This window comes from Rhipicephalus microplus, chromosome 3 (genome assembly GCF_043290135.1).
Source record: "Rhipicephalus microplus isolate Deutch F79 chromosome 3, USDA_Rmic, whole genome shotgun sequence".
Classification (NCBI taxonomy): domain Eukaryota; kingdom Metazoa; phylum Arthropoda; class Arachnida; order Ixodida; family Ixodidae; genus Rhipicephalus; species Rhipicephalus microplus.
In genome coordinates, this window is record NC_134702.1 from 24,196,727 (window position 1) to 24,212,848 (window position 16,122).

At 48.9% G+C, this 16,122-nt stretch overlaps 1 protein-coding gene across 1 annotated transcript in view; it reads right to left on the reverse strand.

The window, feature by feature from the left end:
- Positions 1-2,694: 2,694 nt before the first annotated feature.
- Positions 2,695-16,122, reverse strand: part of LOC142761636 (serine/threonine-protein phosphatase PGAM5, mitochondrial-like) — a 34,582-nt gene continuing 21,154 nt past the window's right edge. The window contains exons 4-5 of the mRNA XM_075889098.1: positions 14,820-14,950; positions 2,695-3,070 (exon numbers count right to left, since the gene is read on the reverse strand). Of these exons, the coding sequence (XP_075745213.1) occupies positions 2,923-3,070; positions 14,820-14,950 (279 nt within the window). The 3' untranslated portion in view covers positions 2,695-2,922. The remainder of the gene's footprint in view (positions 3,071-14,819; positions 14,951-16,122) is intronic.

A 16,122-nucleotide genomic window follows, 5' to 3' on the forward strand; every position in this document is an offset into this window, starting at 1 on the left:
CTCCTGGTGTGAACAGAGGGTGGTGTGGCAAACTGCAGATACCTGTGGAGCGAGGGCAAGCGCGGCGAATTAATCAAGGTGTACAGGAGCTTTAAGCATTCTAAATGGCGCCTGGCAGATAAAGGAGTTAAATCCAAAGGTGCTAAGTTGGACGTAGGCGAAAAATCCCAGTCATATCTTCGGCAGATAAAACGGACGGCTTTTTTTTTGTATGGAATCTAGTTTTGCAATGTCGGACGCTTTGTGTGGATTCCACACGACACAACCGTATTCGAGTAATGGCCGTACTAACGTTTTAAATGTTAAGAGCTTGGTTTCTTTTGGTGCTACACGGAGAACGCGCTGTAAGTAACCTAATCTCTTCAGGGCTTTATTATACGTAATATCAATGTCAATCTGCAAGAAGTTGTCAAAACACACAGCTCAGTCTTTCTCCGTGTATTAACTGCATCCTTAATATTCTACACGTCGATCGATAAGGGCACAAGTACATCTTTCTTACCTGTAGCTCTCGTGGGTTCTGGCTTGCGCGCATGTCTACATTGACATTGTTACGGTATCGCCAAAGCCAGTGCGCGATCATATTTTAGGGTTTTACATCCCAAGACCACGATATGATTATTAGAGACGCTGTAGTCAGAGGGCTCCGGAAACTTCGGCTACCTGGGTTTCTTCAATTGACGTGCGCCCAAATGTAAGCACGCGAGAGACTGTAGAATTTTGTCTCTTCGAAATGCGGCTGCTGCCGCAGGGATTTATTCCAGCGACCTTCGGATCAGCATTCGAGTGCTCACGCACGCACTATACACTCGTTTTTCTTGTTCCACGACGCAGTTGATCCTGGGAAACGTAGGGATGTTCATATTCCTCACTGCCGTCATTGAGGTGAGACTCACTTCTTAATCTCTATCCACCCTTTTCTTTATTTTCCTGTGCTGCGCCCTGGTGTCTTGGTACAGCAGCCGGATCAAACAATACAGTCAAAACAAAAGTTTCCGGCATTGAAGGGCATTTCACGAGTTTTTCGCTAGTGATGAAAGGCGCATGCGGCGTGGCATAAGAAAAAGATGCGGATCTACTCCAGGATTGCGATAGCTGCCAAGACGAAGACTGAGCTCATGTAACGGAGAGCCGCGCGATAAAAAGTTTCCTCTATTTTTGGGGTGTTGTCTAACAGTTATAATTGATCTGCTGGTTTCCTTTACCCACGTTCATGTACTCTGCTTTCTCTAAAAAGCAAGGTCTCAGTCACTTCTCTCAAGAATGCTATGCCATAATTCGCACGCTGTTTCAGAACCAGAAGCACCTATTACGCGATGGTAAGAAAATGAACGTCGCACTAAATATACATTATTACCTTTTGGTGACAGAAACATACCACGTTATTAATATTGTGTTTTGACACAATATAATGACGCGGTATCTACAGCTTATTTCCGCTAGTCTGCGAAATACACGCCTATCGCTAAACGCTCACCTACAGCACATTAACCAGAGATCATTGGAGCTTAAGAGATTGGTAACCGACCGGCATTCCTATAGTAGTGTTTGCGCATTCGTGAGCGAACTGTTGATTAAGTTGCACTAGGAAAAGCTCCAATACATTAACATTTATCTTTCGCATAGACACCCACGCATTCCGGATTGATGGTTTCACATAATGCACAGGCATGCGCAAGTTCGCTTTCGTCTTTCTTCACTTTTAGAAAAAAGTGGGTAACGATTTAGAGTACTAGCAGTGGCACTAGGTATTGTACTCACACCTGATCAGGCCTCACACCTGATGAAGTTCTTTTGACAGGGCAGCGCTGACTTCCTCATTGTGTCCGTAGTAGCGCACCCAGTTTTTCGGATAAGACAAGGTTAACTCCTTCCAGTGGCACCAGTCTGGTACATGGAGTGTCCTCGAACGGCTATTCCATGACGAGTTGCTAACAGCATCAGCATCTCCATCCTCATCCGTCTATGCAAGTGAACTCTATTTTGAGTCACCTCCAAATGCGTCACCTAATGCGTTTTCACGTGTGCAGGTGGCGTTCGTGAGCCCCTTGATTGTCTACCAGCAGGGATTTTACATGAGAAAGGAGAGGGAGGCAGCGGTTGCATCCGATGAAGTGCACGCTCAAGCCCAGACATCGACTGGTCACCGAGAACACTCTGGAGACGACTACTCCGACGAGCTGTCCATTGAAGCCGATGGCGACCGTCCAGCGAGGTCAAGCGACCTCCCCACCGCGAGCTCCGGGTACACCGGCTCGGACAAGAAGTGAACGCACGACATTCCGAACCATGTACACAATCTGGACGTTGTTTGCTATATCAATTATCGTTACCACTCGCTATTGGTGTTTGGGTGTAATTTTATTACGAGTTGACGTGGCAAAATGGCCACATGTCAATAGCCGCATTTAATAAAAATACGTGGGCAATTTCTTGTTACTTGTCAATGTCCTGTTTTGCATTTTAATGGCTCCAAAAGTTGTGCCGAATATAAAAGTTTGTTAAACAGTATAGTAACACACATATATAGTTTAATTCGGGAGATGTAGACGGGTGTTGAGAATCGAATGTAGAGGGGATTTTTTACGAAGCCTCCTTCCATTGGTCAGACACAGCCAAATGTATCCAATAGACAACTGCGCGTACTTCGAAGGAGTAATAAGAAAGTTGAGGGTTCAAATCCCGACGACGGAGTGATTTTTCATTCACTTTAATTCGTTTCCACCTACGTCATACTTAGTTTAAACTATATGTATACAGTTAAGGGCAATTATTGTATAACCTTTTCTTCACCTAATTTACTGTATGTCGGATGCACATGCACGCTCGAGAACAAGTATCGCGAAACGCGTTGCTGCCACGCAGGAATGTGACGCAACAATGGCTTTTTTATTGCGATTTTTTGCGAGCCTCGGCGAAGCGTCACTTTGTGATCATCTCCATGGGCATGTGTCCGACGCACCCGAGTGCCTGCAGAGAAACGTCCCCTATCGGCGTGATTTTCACGACCGACGTGCTGCAGTGGGGCAAAGACAGGCGCAACCAGGCTTCGGGTGGAAGTTGCAGTGCCCTGCGCAAACGCACGACGCCATTATATAGACTTTCCATCTTATCTCTCTCGACCATAGACGTCAGAGACCAATAGGTAAGCATGAAAAGAGCAGTTCGCTTCCTTATTGAGATTCCTTATCAGCTTATAAGCTTGAATATCGCGATTTCCGACCATCACACTTAAATCCATGGAAATTTCCCCGCTAAGGTTCGAGTCCTGTCGACTGCGCCATTGTAGAGAGAGAAACAACTACAATACTCGTTCATTGGGATGGCTGTTTTATTTCTATTCTGTACCAGTATATCCTAACATCCCTGATTATATATGAATTTACAATCCTCTGGTGGACACTATAGGCACCATACAGTGAGCTTCATCGATTTACACGTCCCAGACGGCTCCATACGGCTCCGGACGCCGGCACCAGATTCGTTTTTCTCGGGGACCAACTGGAAGCTCGGCCCACTGGTCCGGGATCACTCAGACGAATGTTCGTCTTTCGCGTGCCTGGTGGCCTGCGGGCGGCCCGGGACCGCCCGAACAATTTCTTTCGGGCAGCTGGCAGACGACAGCGCGGTGCGCATGCTGTGCGGCCATCTTAAGTTAGACGCGGGAAATTTGCTCTCTCTCTGCTTTTCTGTCCGCTTCTCGCATGTTTCTGGATTTCGCATTGTTTGCGCACCCAGTTCTTGTCATCAGTGTTCCGAGCCACGTCGAGCATGTGCGCATTCCCGAAGGTCGGGCAAACACGCGTTATACTCGCTAGGAGAAACAGCGGTCGAACGACCGCGCCGGTCTACGATGCGCACGCGCTCGAGTAGTTCACTTACAGTAAGTTGCATCACAACAGAAATAGGTATAATTCACTACCTAACTGCTGTTTAGGTTGCAAATGGGTCAGCGTTGTGGCCTGTGTCACAGCTATGGAGGGAGCAAACGGCATAGCCTGGCATAGCAGACGCCACAACGGATGCAGTCAGCAACAGGCGCGCAGATGGCCCGAGGCCGCTCTGGTTTGGCTCGGGACTTTTAGATCACGTGTACGTGACGTAGCCGCCTGTGAGACGAGGCGTCCGCGGGGCGCCAGTGAGTGATCCGGGACTTGGTAAATTGAAGCTCAGTAATGAGATGGGGTCGGTCAAAGTGGAATGCCATGCGCGCGTTTCCTTCGCTGCATGAGCGGGTGGGTTGTGGCCGGGCATCACGGGGGACGCGTGCACCCGTCCGTGTCCGGCGTGCCCCTCACAATTAACGTCAACGAATTCGGGACGAGGCAGTGCGAGCAACGCAGCTCCCTCTGGTCAGTGTGCGGTGCTCAAGGGAACGTAACTTTCAGCGGAAAAGCCTGCGTCGGCCCGAAAGCGTACAACCACCTACGCACTTCGTGCGTCGAAACGCACTAGCTGCGCCTTCACTTGGTCTTTGCGGCATCCACGTGATTTGCGGGTCCCAGCTTGTGTTCAAAAAAAGTCTCTTACGAAAAAGAATTGTTTCGTACGAGAGAACCTTGCATAAGAGGGCGTTATAATACTGGAGGCCTATACTCAGTTTCATACATCATGTACAACGCTGTCAAAGCTAGCGCTCTTGTTTGCGCTGTGTACTGCCGCGACCAAAAAGTGGTGCGTCGCTTGGGGTGTACGAGAATCAATAAATGCTTCTCGGGAAACTTCTAAGCATACATATTTGTCATCAGGTTAAAAAACAAACGCCTGTGTTGTCGGATAAACAATCCAAATATGCGAGTTGGTAATTTATGTTTGTCGCTTTCGTATCAGGTTTTCGCTCTCCGCGCGACCCGCGCCGCCGTTACGATACGAAAGCGACAAACATAAATTACCAACTCGCATATTTGGATTGTTTATCCGACAACACAGGCGTTTGTTTTTTAACCTGATGACAAATATGTATGCTTAGAAGTTTCCCGAGAAGCATTTATTGATTCTCGTACACCCCAAGCGACGCACTACTTTTTGGTCGCGGCAGTACACAGCGCAAACAAGAGCGCTACCTTTGACAGCGTTGCACATGATGTATGAAACGGAGTTAGTCAGGTGACGTTTCTTATAACGTCGACTTTTGCCATCAGCACCATGACAATCTTGTATTGTTGCACAAATGAAGAAATAAAAATAAAATATTCCTAACGCAGTAGAGATAACAAAGAAGTCGGCAGACCAATGGTAAGAGCACAGAAAAGCGCCCCGAATGCAGCCTCTGTTCAGCCTTTTATCGAGCATGCGCAGATCTAAGGGGCTCGGCAACACCTCTTGAGCATGGTCAGAAAACGATGACGATCGGTATAGTCCAGGCTTCCGAGAACACGCAATCCAGATATTACAGCGCGGCACACGGCCTGCAACCTACAATTTATTCTCGAAGTCTGCTATAAATCGCTCCCTCTTCTCTCTACGAGTGATGTCATATGCCCAAATTACTGCGTCATATACACTATCGGGGAGGAAGCGTGCACAGCACGTCTCGCACGCGCTCGCGATCGAAGAAAAAAAAATTGACAGCAGATCCACGAGGTGAATGATGATGAGATTGGGCGAAGCTCCTGGAAGTAATACCGTGAAATTTTCTTCCACTAATTCGCCCGATAAAAAACACCTGGCGAGAGTTGATCCAGGCGCTTAAAGACCGTTATATCGGTACTGATGTGGTTCCGCCATGTACATTAGAGTACATCGGCAGCGAGAATGCCACATTAGACGCCGCAATCACGAAAGAAGAGGTTTTCGCGGCAGCCCAGGCAGCCAATCGGAACTCTGCGCCGGGGTCGGATGGTATAACAAACGCTATGATAAGAAACCTCAGCACTGAGGTTCTTGAGCAGATAACGCAATTTCTTAACGACCACTGCTGGTCCCAAGGTCACGTTCCTCCGGAGTGGAAGGAAGCCAAAATAATAACTATACCAAAGCCCGGTAAAGCACCATCGCTCGGAGCCCTGCGGCCCATTTCGCTTACTTCGTGCATGGGCAAGCTCTACGAGCGAGTAGTACAGACACGGCTTCAAAATTACATTGAAAAAGAAAATCTGTTTCCCGCTACCATGATTGGTTTTCGCTCCGGACTCTCAACCCAGGATGCCTTCCTCCTTTTAAAAGAAGAGGTCATGAGTTGCGTACCCAGGGGAGGCGAACATTTGGTCTTGGCCCTCGACCTCAAAGGGGCCTTTGATAATGTTTCGCACGAGGCCATTCTCTCTGAACTCAACACAATCGGCTGCGGAAAGCGTACATTTAACTACATTAAATCCTTCCTCTCTGGGCGGACGGCAACTATTGGGATAGGCGACACGAGGTCGGTGCCGTTCTCGATGCCAAATAAAGGCACACCGCAAGGGGCAGTCATCTCCCCCTTGCTCTTTAACATAGCTATGCGCAGACTTGCTCACGAGCTCGAAGCAATCCCGCACCTTGGATATACATTGTATGCGGACGACATCACACTCTGGGCTACGAAGGGTTCACTGGCGCTGAAAGAGCAGACCCTCCAGGCTGCTGCGACAGCTGTGGCAGAGTTCGCAAGAAAAAGTGGGCTGAGCTGTGCGCCTGAAAAATCTGAACTCATAAGAATACACAGTAAGTATTACAAAAGTAACGGTGACATAAACTTACAGGTAGACGGCCATGCCATAGCCGAGGTTACTCAGGCCCGTATACTTGGCTTCTGGGTCCAAAGCAATGGCAAAGCCAGTCACACGATAACCACCTTAAAGACTACGGTTAAACAGATAGCTAGAATGATCCGTCGCATCACTTATCATAAAAAAGGCATGAAAGAAAAGGATACTCTCCGGCTTGTCCAGGCCTTAGTTTTGAGCAGAGTGACGTATGGCCTACCGTACCACTCACTCGACAGAAGTGAGGAGAGCCAGGTGGATGTGCTCATTAGAAGCGCTTTTAAGGCAGCACTTGGTCTACCCACCAGCACACCGACCGAGCGGCTCCTAGCTCTCGGTATACATAACACTTATGCTGAGCTCAGTGCCGCAGTCCTCATGTCTCAGAGGAATCGTCTAAGTGAAACTTCAGCAGGCAGGGCGATACTCACTAGAATAGGAATTTCGCCCCACCCACAGCACATTGATGAGGAGCTGGTCGACGTAGCCCAAGAGGTCCGCAGGCGAATCTCAATCGCACCGGTGCCCAAAAATATGCATCACGACTTTCACGCTGAGCGACGTACTGCGAGGGTAAACTGGCTTCGAAAGCAATTCGGCTCAGCTTCAAATGTCGCGTACGTCGATGCGGCCAGTTTCGATTGGCAGAGACACATAATTACTGTTGTCGACAACAACATGACGCTGCTAACGAGTGCCTCCGTACGCACGACCTCGGCTACAAAGGCGGAGACGATGGCCATAGCCTTAGCCTTAAGGTTTCAGGAGCGTAGAGGGGAGCCATCAGTTATTTTATCCGACTCCCAGGAAGCCTGCCGGCTCTTTTTAAGGGGCCGCCTTCCAGCAATGGGGCTGAGGCTGCTAGGATCCAAACTCACTCACCACCATCGCTTGATCTGGTGCCCGGGACACGCAGGTCTCGAAGGCAATGAAAGGGCGGACGCTCTAGCTCGTGCGTTTTGTAACCGAGCGGAGAATCCATCTCTTTCATTGACCATGCCAATTTTACCTAGGGAGATTCTAGCTCACCAGCGCTTCACGCGTCAAAAATGTGGAACACCTCACAGATCCCTTAATGGGGAAGAGGCCACTGACCTTAGAAAAATTCAAACGGATGTATTTCCGCACCTACTGAAGTTACACGCGATACATCCAACTCTTTACCCGGCTGTATGTCCGTGGTGCGGCGGAAGACCGACTCTCTACCACATATCGTGGGGGTGCGATCGTAAACCAAGCGACATAACCAATTTTCTCGGCGAACCTTTAACACCTAGTATGGAGCAGTGGGAGGCACACCTCGCTAGCTCGGACCCAGGAGTGCAGCTCGCACTACTGGATCAAGTCCGGCGGGCGGCTAAGGCCAGTGGAGCCCTGGACGTAGGGCCCCAACCATAAAGGCTCTAAAACGCCCCTCTCCCTTTCCCCTTCAATAAAGTTTTACTCTCTGGCGAGAGACGCTCTAGGTGCCGACCAGTGCGGACGCGCGAAGATCGGCTCCTGCTTTCAAGAATGTTTTCCTGTGGTATTCACGAATTTGTCGCCGAGTTTTCAGTCCCATCGTGTGCCTAAGTTCTCAAGAAATCAGCAGATACCACCTTTGTGCTGGTGAGTGGACTTTTAAACCGTTTTTGGGACATTTTTACACGGCAACGCCACCGGGGGATTTAAGCCTAACCAAGCAGGCGATTGTCGCCGATGCGCCGACCCGGCGCCAACGTGACTCAACGCTCTGCGCGTTCCAGGACCTGCAACTGAGATTGGAATACCAAGTAGATGGAGAGAACATCTCTCCAGAGGATTGCACGGAAGACATGGGTTGGAAGGAAGCCGAAACGAGACGCTCAAGGAATAAGCAAGCCGCGGTTAGCGTTCCTGCTGCGAAGGGTTCGACCAAGGCTGGCGTTGCGGGAGACGCTCGAGCCAGTCGTAGTAGGTATGATACCAAGCATACAATCGTGCGAGCTGGACGCATGCCGCCACTACCCAAGGACTTCAGCAAAATTGTGCTACGACCACGTGGAGGATTAAATATCTCGATAATTGGCACTGGAGCCGTGGCAGACGCGATAGTACTGGCGGCCGGCATCAAAGAGGAGGAGGCTATGCAGGACATCATCTGTTCCAACTTGCAGCAGAACATTATGGTGGCAAGCACTCCGGACCAAGACAGAACTTCAAGATACCTCAAGGTCAAGCAAATCGACATTGGAGGCAAAGTTTTCGAGGTTAGCGCGTACGCCACGGCACCCCACGATACTTGTAAAGGAGTGATTCGCGGGATCCCCGTAAGCGATACTCAGGACATTTTGACCCGAAAGATTGTGAACGCGAACAACCCGCTCGCGCTGCAGGCCAAGAGAATCAAGGACACCGGGACAATCATCATAGCGTTCGAAGGACACAAGGTGCCCAGATTCGTGAGATATGGACCTTCACTTTTGCAGTGCTCCCTTTACCGCAAGAACATCGATATTTGTTACGTCTGTGGAAAGCTGGGACATCAGTCTGACGTCTGTCCGAACCCAGCTGAAACCATCTGCAGAGGCTGCGAGATCAAGAACCCAGATAGCCTGCACCAGTGCAATCCAAGATGCAGGCTGTGCGACGGTCACCATCCCACGGCAGACAAGGAGTGCAAGAACAGGTTCTTAGTGCCATACGTCGTCAGACGCAGACGTTGGGAAAGATCGCGAGCAGCCGCAGAAGCCCGGGATGCATCAATCACATCGAGTCCAGACATCAACGACAAGCAGCTTACTCCAGCCTACGGGACCCAGAGCATCCAGACTACACAAGAACAGGAAAGGCGGCCCCACTCCAGGGGGAGGTCGCGTTCCAGAAGAGGTTCTAGACGCAAGGCCCGCTCCCAATCACGGGGGCGCTCGAGTTCTCAAGGTCACCATCAGGGTAGGGATCAGCCTGGCCGGCACCCGAATGGCCAGCTGCCTGGCGTTCAGTTCGAGATCACGGCTTCACACCCGGGGAGGGCGCCTGCGGTTACATCGAAAGGCAGCTGGGCTGAGCGAGTGCGCAACGGCGCGGCAGACGTGATGACAGGTAAGCTGCCAGAGCATGACAGAATTGCACAGCTAGAGCAAGAAAACGCGAGACTTACAAAATAGAATGAGAGGCTATCAGCTGAGTTGAAGGAAATAAAAATTCTTCTCACTAAGCTAACCAGCGCGCAGTCTTCACAGCCAATGCCTCAGCCAGTTGATGTCCCTGTGGCTGAAAACGTGGGGGACTCGAGAACCACAAAAAAGAGGGCAGTCATGGCAGAACACGTGGAAGCCAACCAAACGACCATGTCAGATATGAAAGAGGTCTTTGACACGCTCAGCAAAGTAGTAGCTAATCTTAGCGAGCAGATGGGTAGGCTACAATCAAGCGTGGCGGCACTGGAAGAGCATATGACTTTGCGCATTACAAAGGTCGAAGCATATCTGCACAACACAGCAAGGCCTCCTCATGCACCAAACTCACCCCTTCGGCCACCAATACTAGTGGTACCAAACCTGTCGACAGGTGCAGCATCAGGCTCTGGCCGCCCATGTAATAACCATGATGGAAGCGCTACGTGAAGCATTTCGTATCTGGCAATGGAACTGTAGAGGTTACCTTAAAAAGAAGGCAACCCTACAGCAGTATATCAGGAGCAGCCAAGAAAAGCCTCATATTATATTATTACAAGAGACCCTTTCACCACAAGCAACGTTGCCTGGATTCCGGCCTGTAATAGGGGATACTGAAGGGAGGGGAGTTTGCACCTTCGTATGCAACAAACTAACGCACGTAACCCACGACCTCAAGATAGAAGCAGGCCGGTTGGAACACGCTATGGTAGAGATCGTGCCAGGTACCAGCAAACGTCAGAGCATTTTCATTCTTAATATATATACAGCAGTCCAAAGGAACAAAAGCAAGGGTTCAAGACGGTTCTAAAGAAAGCTGTTAATATCGCCGGGGAATGTCCACTCGTCATAGCAGGTGATTTCAACGCCCCTCATCATACATGGGGTTACAAGTACAACACTGGGAAAGGAAATCGACTTTGGCAAAGTGCCAGTGAACTTGACCTCACCCTAATCACAGACCCCAGCATACCAACAAGGCTTGGTACATCTTGCTGCAGGGATTCTACCCCGGACCTTACATTTGTAAGGAACATCAAGAAGCCCCAGTGGATGAACCTTGCTGTAGACCTAGGGAGTGACCACTGTATTCTTGCCACTACCTTCTCTGTGGAGCGTAAAAAGCAGAGAGAATTTCACTTCACAGACTGGGATAAGTTCAGGAAGATAAGGATGGAAAGGGAACAAGATAGCCACAGACAAGGCTTGGAGCAGTGGGTCAAACAGATTAAAGATGACATCAAATCCGTCTCTTCCACCATTACCACAGATTTTCCGGTTGAAAGAATGGATAGCCGGCTCGCTCATCTTCTTGAGGCAAAGCAAGCACTACTGAACCGTTGGAAGGGTCAGCGCCTGAACCGAAGACTGAGGAAGAAGATAGCTGAGGTAAACAGATCAGTCGAGGAACATTGTCACGCACTATCCAGGCAGAAATGGGACGAAATCTGCAACTCCGTCGATGGTCAGATGCGCAATGGCAAGACATGGAATATGTTAAAGCATCTCCTCAACGAAAACACCACCAAAACAGATCAAAAGCATGTTATCGCTCGAATTTTGCATAAAGAGATAGGGCGCACTACAGAACAGCAAGTTGTGCAGCGGCTCGTGCATAAGTACCTCCCAATCAATAGAGGATTGGCACCACCAAGTAGACAGTACCAGGGCAGGCCCAATTCAGGTCTTGAGGGCGACTTTAACATCGAGGAGATCAGAAGAGCCTTGCATGATCTCAACGGCAGGTCGGCCCCTGGCCCGGACGGTATATCAAACAAGGCACTTCGTAACCTTGATGACGATTCAATTGAAACCCTGAAGGATATGATCAATGCAGCATGGAAAGAAGGCAGGGTGCCAGAGCAGTGGAAGCTGGCCAGCACGATCCTTATTCCTAAGCCAGGAAAGCCCCCTAACTTGGACAACTTGAAGCCAATATCCTTGACATCATGTATCGGCAAGGTTGCAGAACATGCCATACTGCACAGGATAAACAAGTACTTGGAAGATAACGACATATATACACACAATATGGTTGGATTCAGGGCAGGGCTATCCACACAAGATGCATTGAAGCTTATCAAACACCAGGTCATCGACAATGAAACCAGAGACGTGAGAGCCATTCTGTGCCTAGATCTAGAAAAAGCGTTTGACAACATCCACCACTCATTCATACTCGAAGCAATTTCCAAGCTTGGTCGGGGGAAGCCTTCTATGACTACGTATGGTCCTTTCTTACAGATCGGAAAGCCGTGATGAAGATTGCAGATATCGAGACAGCAGCAATCGAACTAGAAGCAAGGGGCACGCCGCAAGGGGCAGTGATTTCGCCAATGCTGTTCAACATTGCCATGATTGGACTGTCAAAGAAATTATCGAGCATTGAAAGATTGAAGCACAGCATCTACGCAGATGACATTACCATCTGGTGCACAGGTGGAAGCGAGGGGCAGATTGAGAGCGCTCTGCAAGAGGCGATTGACACCGTAGAAGAGTACCTTCGTCCTTCCGGGCTCAAGTGCTCCTCGAGTAAGTCAGAACTTTTGCTGTATCGGACTGCACGCCGGGGACCGAAGCCCAGGCGATGGAAGCCGTTAAACCAGATAGACATCCACCTCCGTAGAAATCAAGGGGATGCCATCTAGAGGGTCGACTCCATCAAAGTCCTGGGCATGCTGATAGAGTCTACCGGCGCCAACAGCAAATCTATAGCCAAGTTAACTTGGAAAACAGACAGTGCGGTGCACCTCATACGCAGAGTGGCCAACAAAAGAAATGGGATCAAGGAAGACAACCTCATCAGGTTGATGCATGCGTTTGTTCTAAGTCACTTCACGTACGAGGCAGCAATGCACAACTGGTCAAGAGCAGAGTCCGAGACACTAAATGTGCTCCTCAGGAAAGTTATCAAGAAGGTCCTGGGCCTACCCATACATACCAGCACCGAGCGTCTGCTTGAGCTTGGCATTCACAACACGCTCGAAGAAATAGCAGAAGCCCAAGAGAGAGCACAGTTTGCAAGGTTATCTACAACAAGGTCGGAGAGAATGATCCTGCAGGAGCTGGGCCAACACCCAATGGCAATCAGACGCAATTACAATGATATCCCCGACAACATCAGGGAGAATATCACGGTGTCTCCTATACCAAGAAACATGCATCCAGAACACAACGTCGGAAGAAGAGTAGCGAGGGCCAGGACTATACTTCGTCAAGTCTCAAACGAGGAACGAGGGGTCGTATTTGTTGACGCGGCTTCCTACGCCAAAGGGAAAGCGTTTGTGGCAGTGGTGGTCGATGGGGCTGGCCATGTCGTCAACTCAGCGACGGTCAGGACGAAAGACCCAATCATTGCGGAACAGGTGGCCATCGCCTTAGCACTCAAGATGGATAACATTGAAGTCGTCTACAGTGATTCCATGGCAGCACTACGGGCGTTCGCCAAGGGGGTGGTCTCTGAACAAACGCTGAGAATACTGCAAGGCAAGAACATAACGCATCATCTTCTGAGTTGGTTCCCAGCTCACCTTGGGCAAATCAACGATTCCCCTCCCAATCTCAATGAAGCAGCACACGAGGCGGCGCAAGAACTCTCCAACCGCGCCTCCCCGGGGATGCGTTCTACCGGTGAAGGGGATAACCGGGAAATTCTTACAACATATAACGAGCTCACTAAACATTTCTACCTGTCTAGAAAAATTTTCCCTCCACCTCACAAAAATCTAACCCGGCCCCAAGCACTTACATTAAGGCTTTCGCAAACGCGGATGTACCCTACTTTGAAAATGTTACACATCATGTACCCTGACCTATACCCAAGTAATCTTTGTCCACATTGTGGGGAAATAGCTTCATTAGAACACATGCTCTGGCAGTGCACCAAATTCGCTCATTTATCGAACATCACCTCTGCCAGATGGGAGGCGGCAATCCGCAGCTCGTCCTTGGCAGATCAGCTCTGGGCTGTCCACCAAGCCCGCGAGGCGGCTGAGGAGCTTGGCATCTCAGTCCCCACGTGGGAGCTGCCCGCAACACAGTGATCTGTGTTTTGGAGGACCAAATAAAAGTTTATCCAATCCAATCCAAAACACCTGGCGTCTTTCGTTAAGCAGCTGGCGTCTTCTTTTTGTTTTGCTTTAGAAACATCTGGCGTCTTTTTCGTTTTGCTTTTAGAAAACATCTGGCGTCTTTCGTTGGTTTATTTCACCAATCAACGGCGTTTTGAACAAAAAATTTTATTGTTTAATCACGCACAGGAGAAATCTCACCAAGCACTACCTTGGAGGTAAACAATGGCTGCTACTGGGAATGAGAGACAGCAGAAGTCGGCTTTTAACACTTCTACTAACGTTTCCTACTGGAACATGCCAATTGCTGCTAATGGGGAATAAGACACAGGAGCATTCGGCTTTTAGTTAACGCGCACGCCGCGAACTTTTTATTGTTCTACAAAGCACAGGGGAAATCTCCCACTAGCACCGCCTTGCAGGTCAAAATGTAACACTTGTTACACACTACGACTACGAGGGAGGAACGGGTGCCGCTTTAAGGAGCTTCGCCCCTAAAAAGTGCTCGAGGTTACGAGGGACGCATGGGCTTTCCCCGTTGTGATCCCCGCGCCTGTGTAGCTTTCAGCACGCTAGCCGATACGAGAGGAGAGAGAAAGCGTTTCATGCGTGTGACATATAAATCTCCAACTGCGATCATATTCATTGAATTCGGAAAATTTTTGCGGTATGTGATTCGAGAAGCGGCATGCGATAATAGTGAGATAATTGCGTTATAACTCAAAAACGTCTTGCAGAGCCCCTTAAACATTTGTTCTTCCTTTTGGCTGCTTTTTGGCCATTCATTTCTTGGGTTTTACTGCGTCTCCTTAGACTTGCAAGTCTGACCCTTGCCTTGCAGTGACTATATGGTTCGAGATCACGTCGGACTCCGAAACTATACGTCACAATCAGGTATACGTTCACTCAGGTCAGGCGATGCATAACTATACCTGCACACCCAGTAGCGAATCACGTTCGTGTGGCACACGATGATCTCGTGCGAGTCGTCCTTCTGAGTGGGAAGAGCCCGGTGGAAGTACTTGCGGAAGCCAGCTTCGATGCGGGCGCCCTCTACGAAAAACTAAGCAGGGAAACACAACTCTCAGCTGCAGTGTCCCATCAAAGGCACGAGGCAAATATTTATCATTCGAACTTCAAGTCTACGCGGTATACCGTTAAACCTCGTTATAACAAACACTGCTATAGCGAATTATCGAATATACGGAACTTAACCCAAACTTTGGTTGGCTGCTGCTCGTATTAGTGAGATTACTTATTTTCAGAAAGGAGCCAAAAAAGCGAGAGCCTACACGATGTCGCTTGTAATTAAACACAACTTGTTCTTGCTTAGGGGAGCGCGGATTCGGTTAGGAAAAGAGCACACGACCGAAGCGGCCCTCACTTGCGAATGAATTTATCGTCTATTTGGATATGTTTGTGTCAGTGTCTGTTTGCAGTGTGCAAGCGCTTAAGCTTTCCTGGCGTGAAGCTTTTTCGAATAAATTCAATTGCAAGTGAGCGTCCTTTACGTCGTGTATTCTTTTCCCAACCAAATGCGCGCTCCCCTATACAAGATGCCGAACCAACTGGCCCGACAGCTGACCAAACTGAAACATTTTCTTCGTGCGAGGCCCAAAACTCCAAAATCAGCATGACACGGAAGCTAAATTGTAGAAAACAATCCGCAACCCCAATTTTTTTTAATGCAATGTGCAGTGCTGTGAAAAGCCAGCAGACGAAGATAATATCCTCGTTGAAATAAGCATGAACGCAAGTCTGTTTTGTGAAACGAGCTTTGTTCTGTTGTAATATCACTCTTTCATGTCCCGATTTCTACATATGGGTTGAAATAACACAAGGGTACAGGTAAGCACTATCTCATAATTAGGTGTACTGTTACGAAGATCACACGTAAAGAACCAATTTATGGTCCCTATGCTGCTATACCTTATGTAGAGGTGAGACTGTATTCGAGCATAGATAAATGAATAGAATATCGAATAAAATATTCGCCGAATGCTATCTACACGAGGCACAGTTCCTACAAAATACAAAACGAAAACACGCACTGTATCGCATATGCAGTATTTCTGTAACAAAATTTGAAACACTTTGCCCTTTAAGCGTTACTAACTGCAAATTACGGTACCCGGTCATGTGCGTATACAAACGCATTTTGCTGCGGCACCATGACAGTACACGTCTTATGTATTGTCAAAACTCCAAAATGAACTTCGAACTTCAAAATAGCCG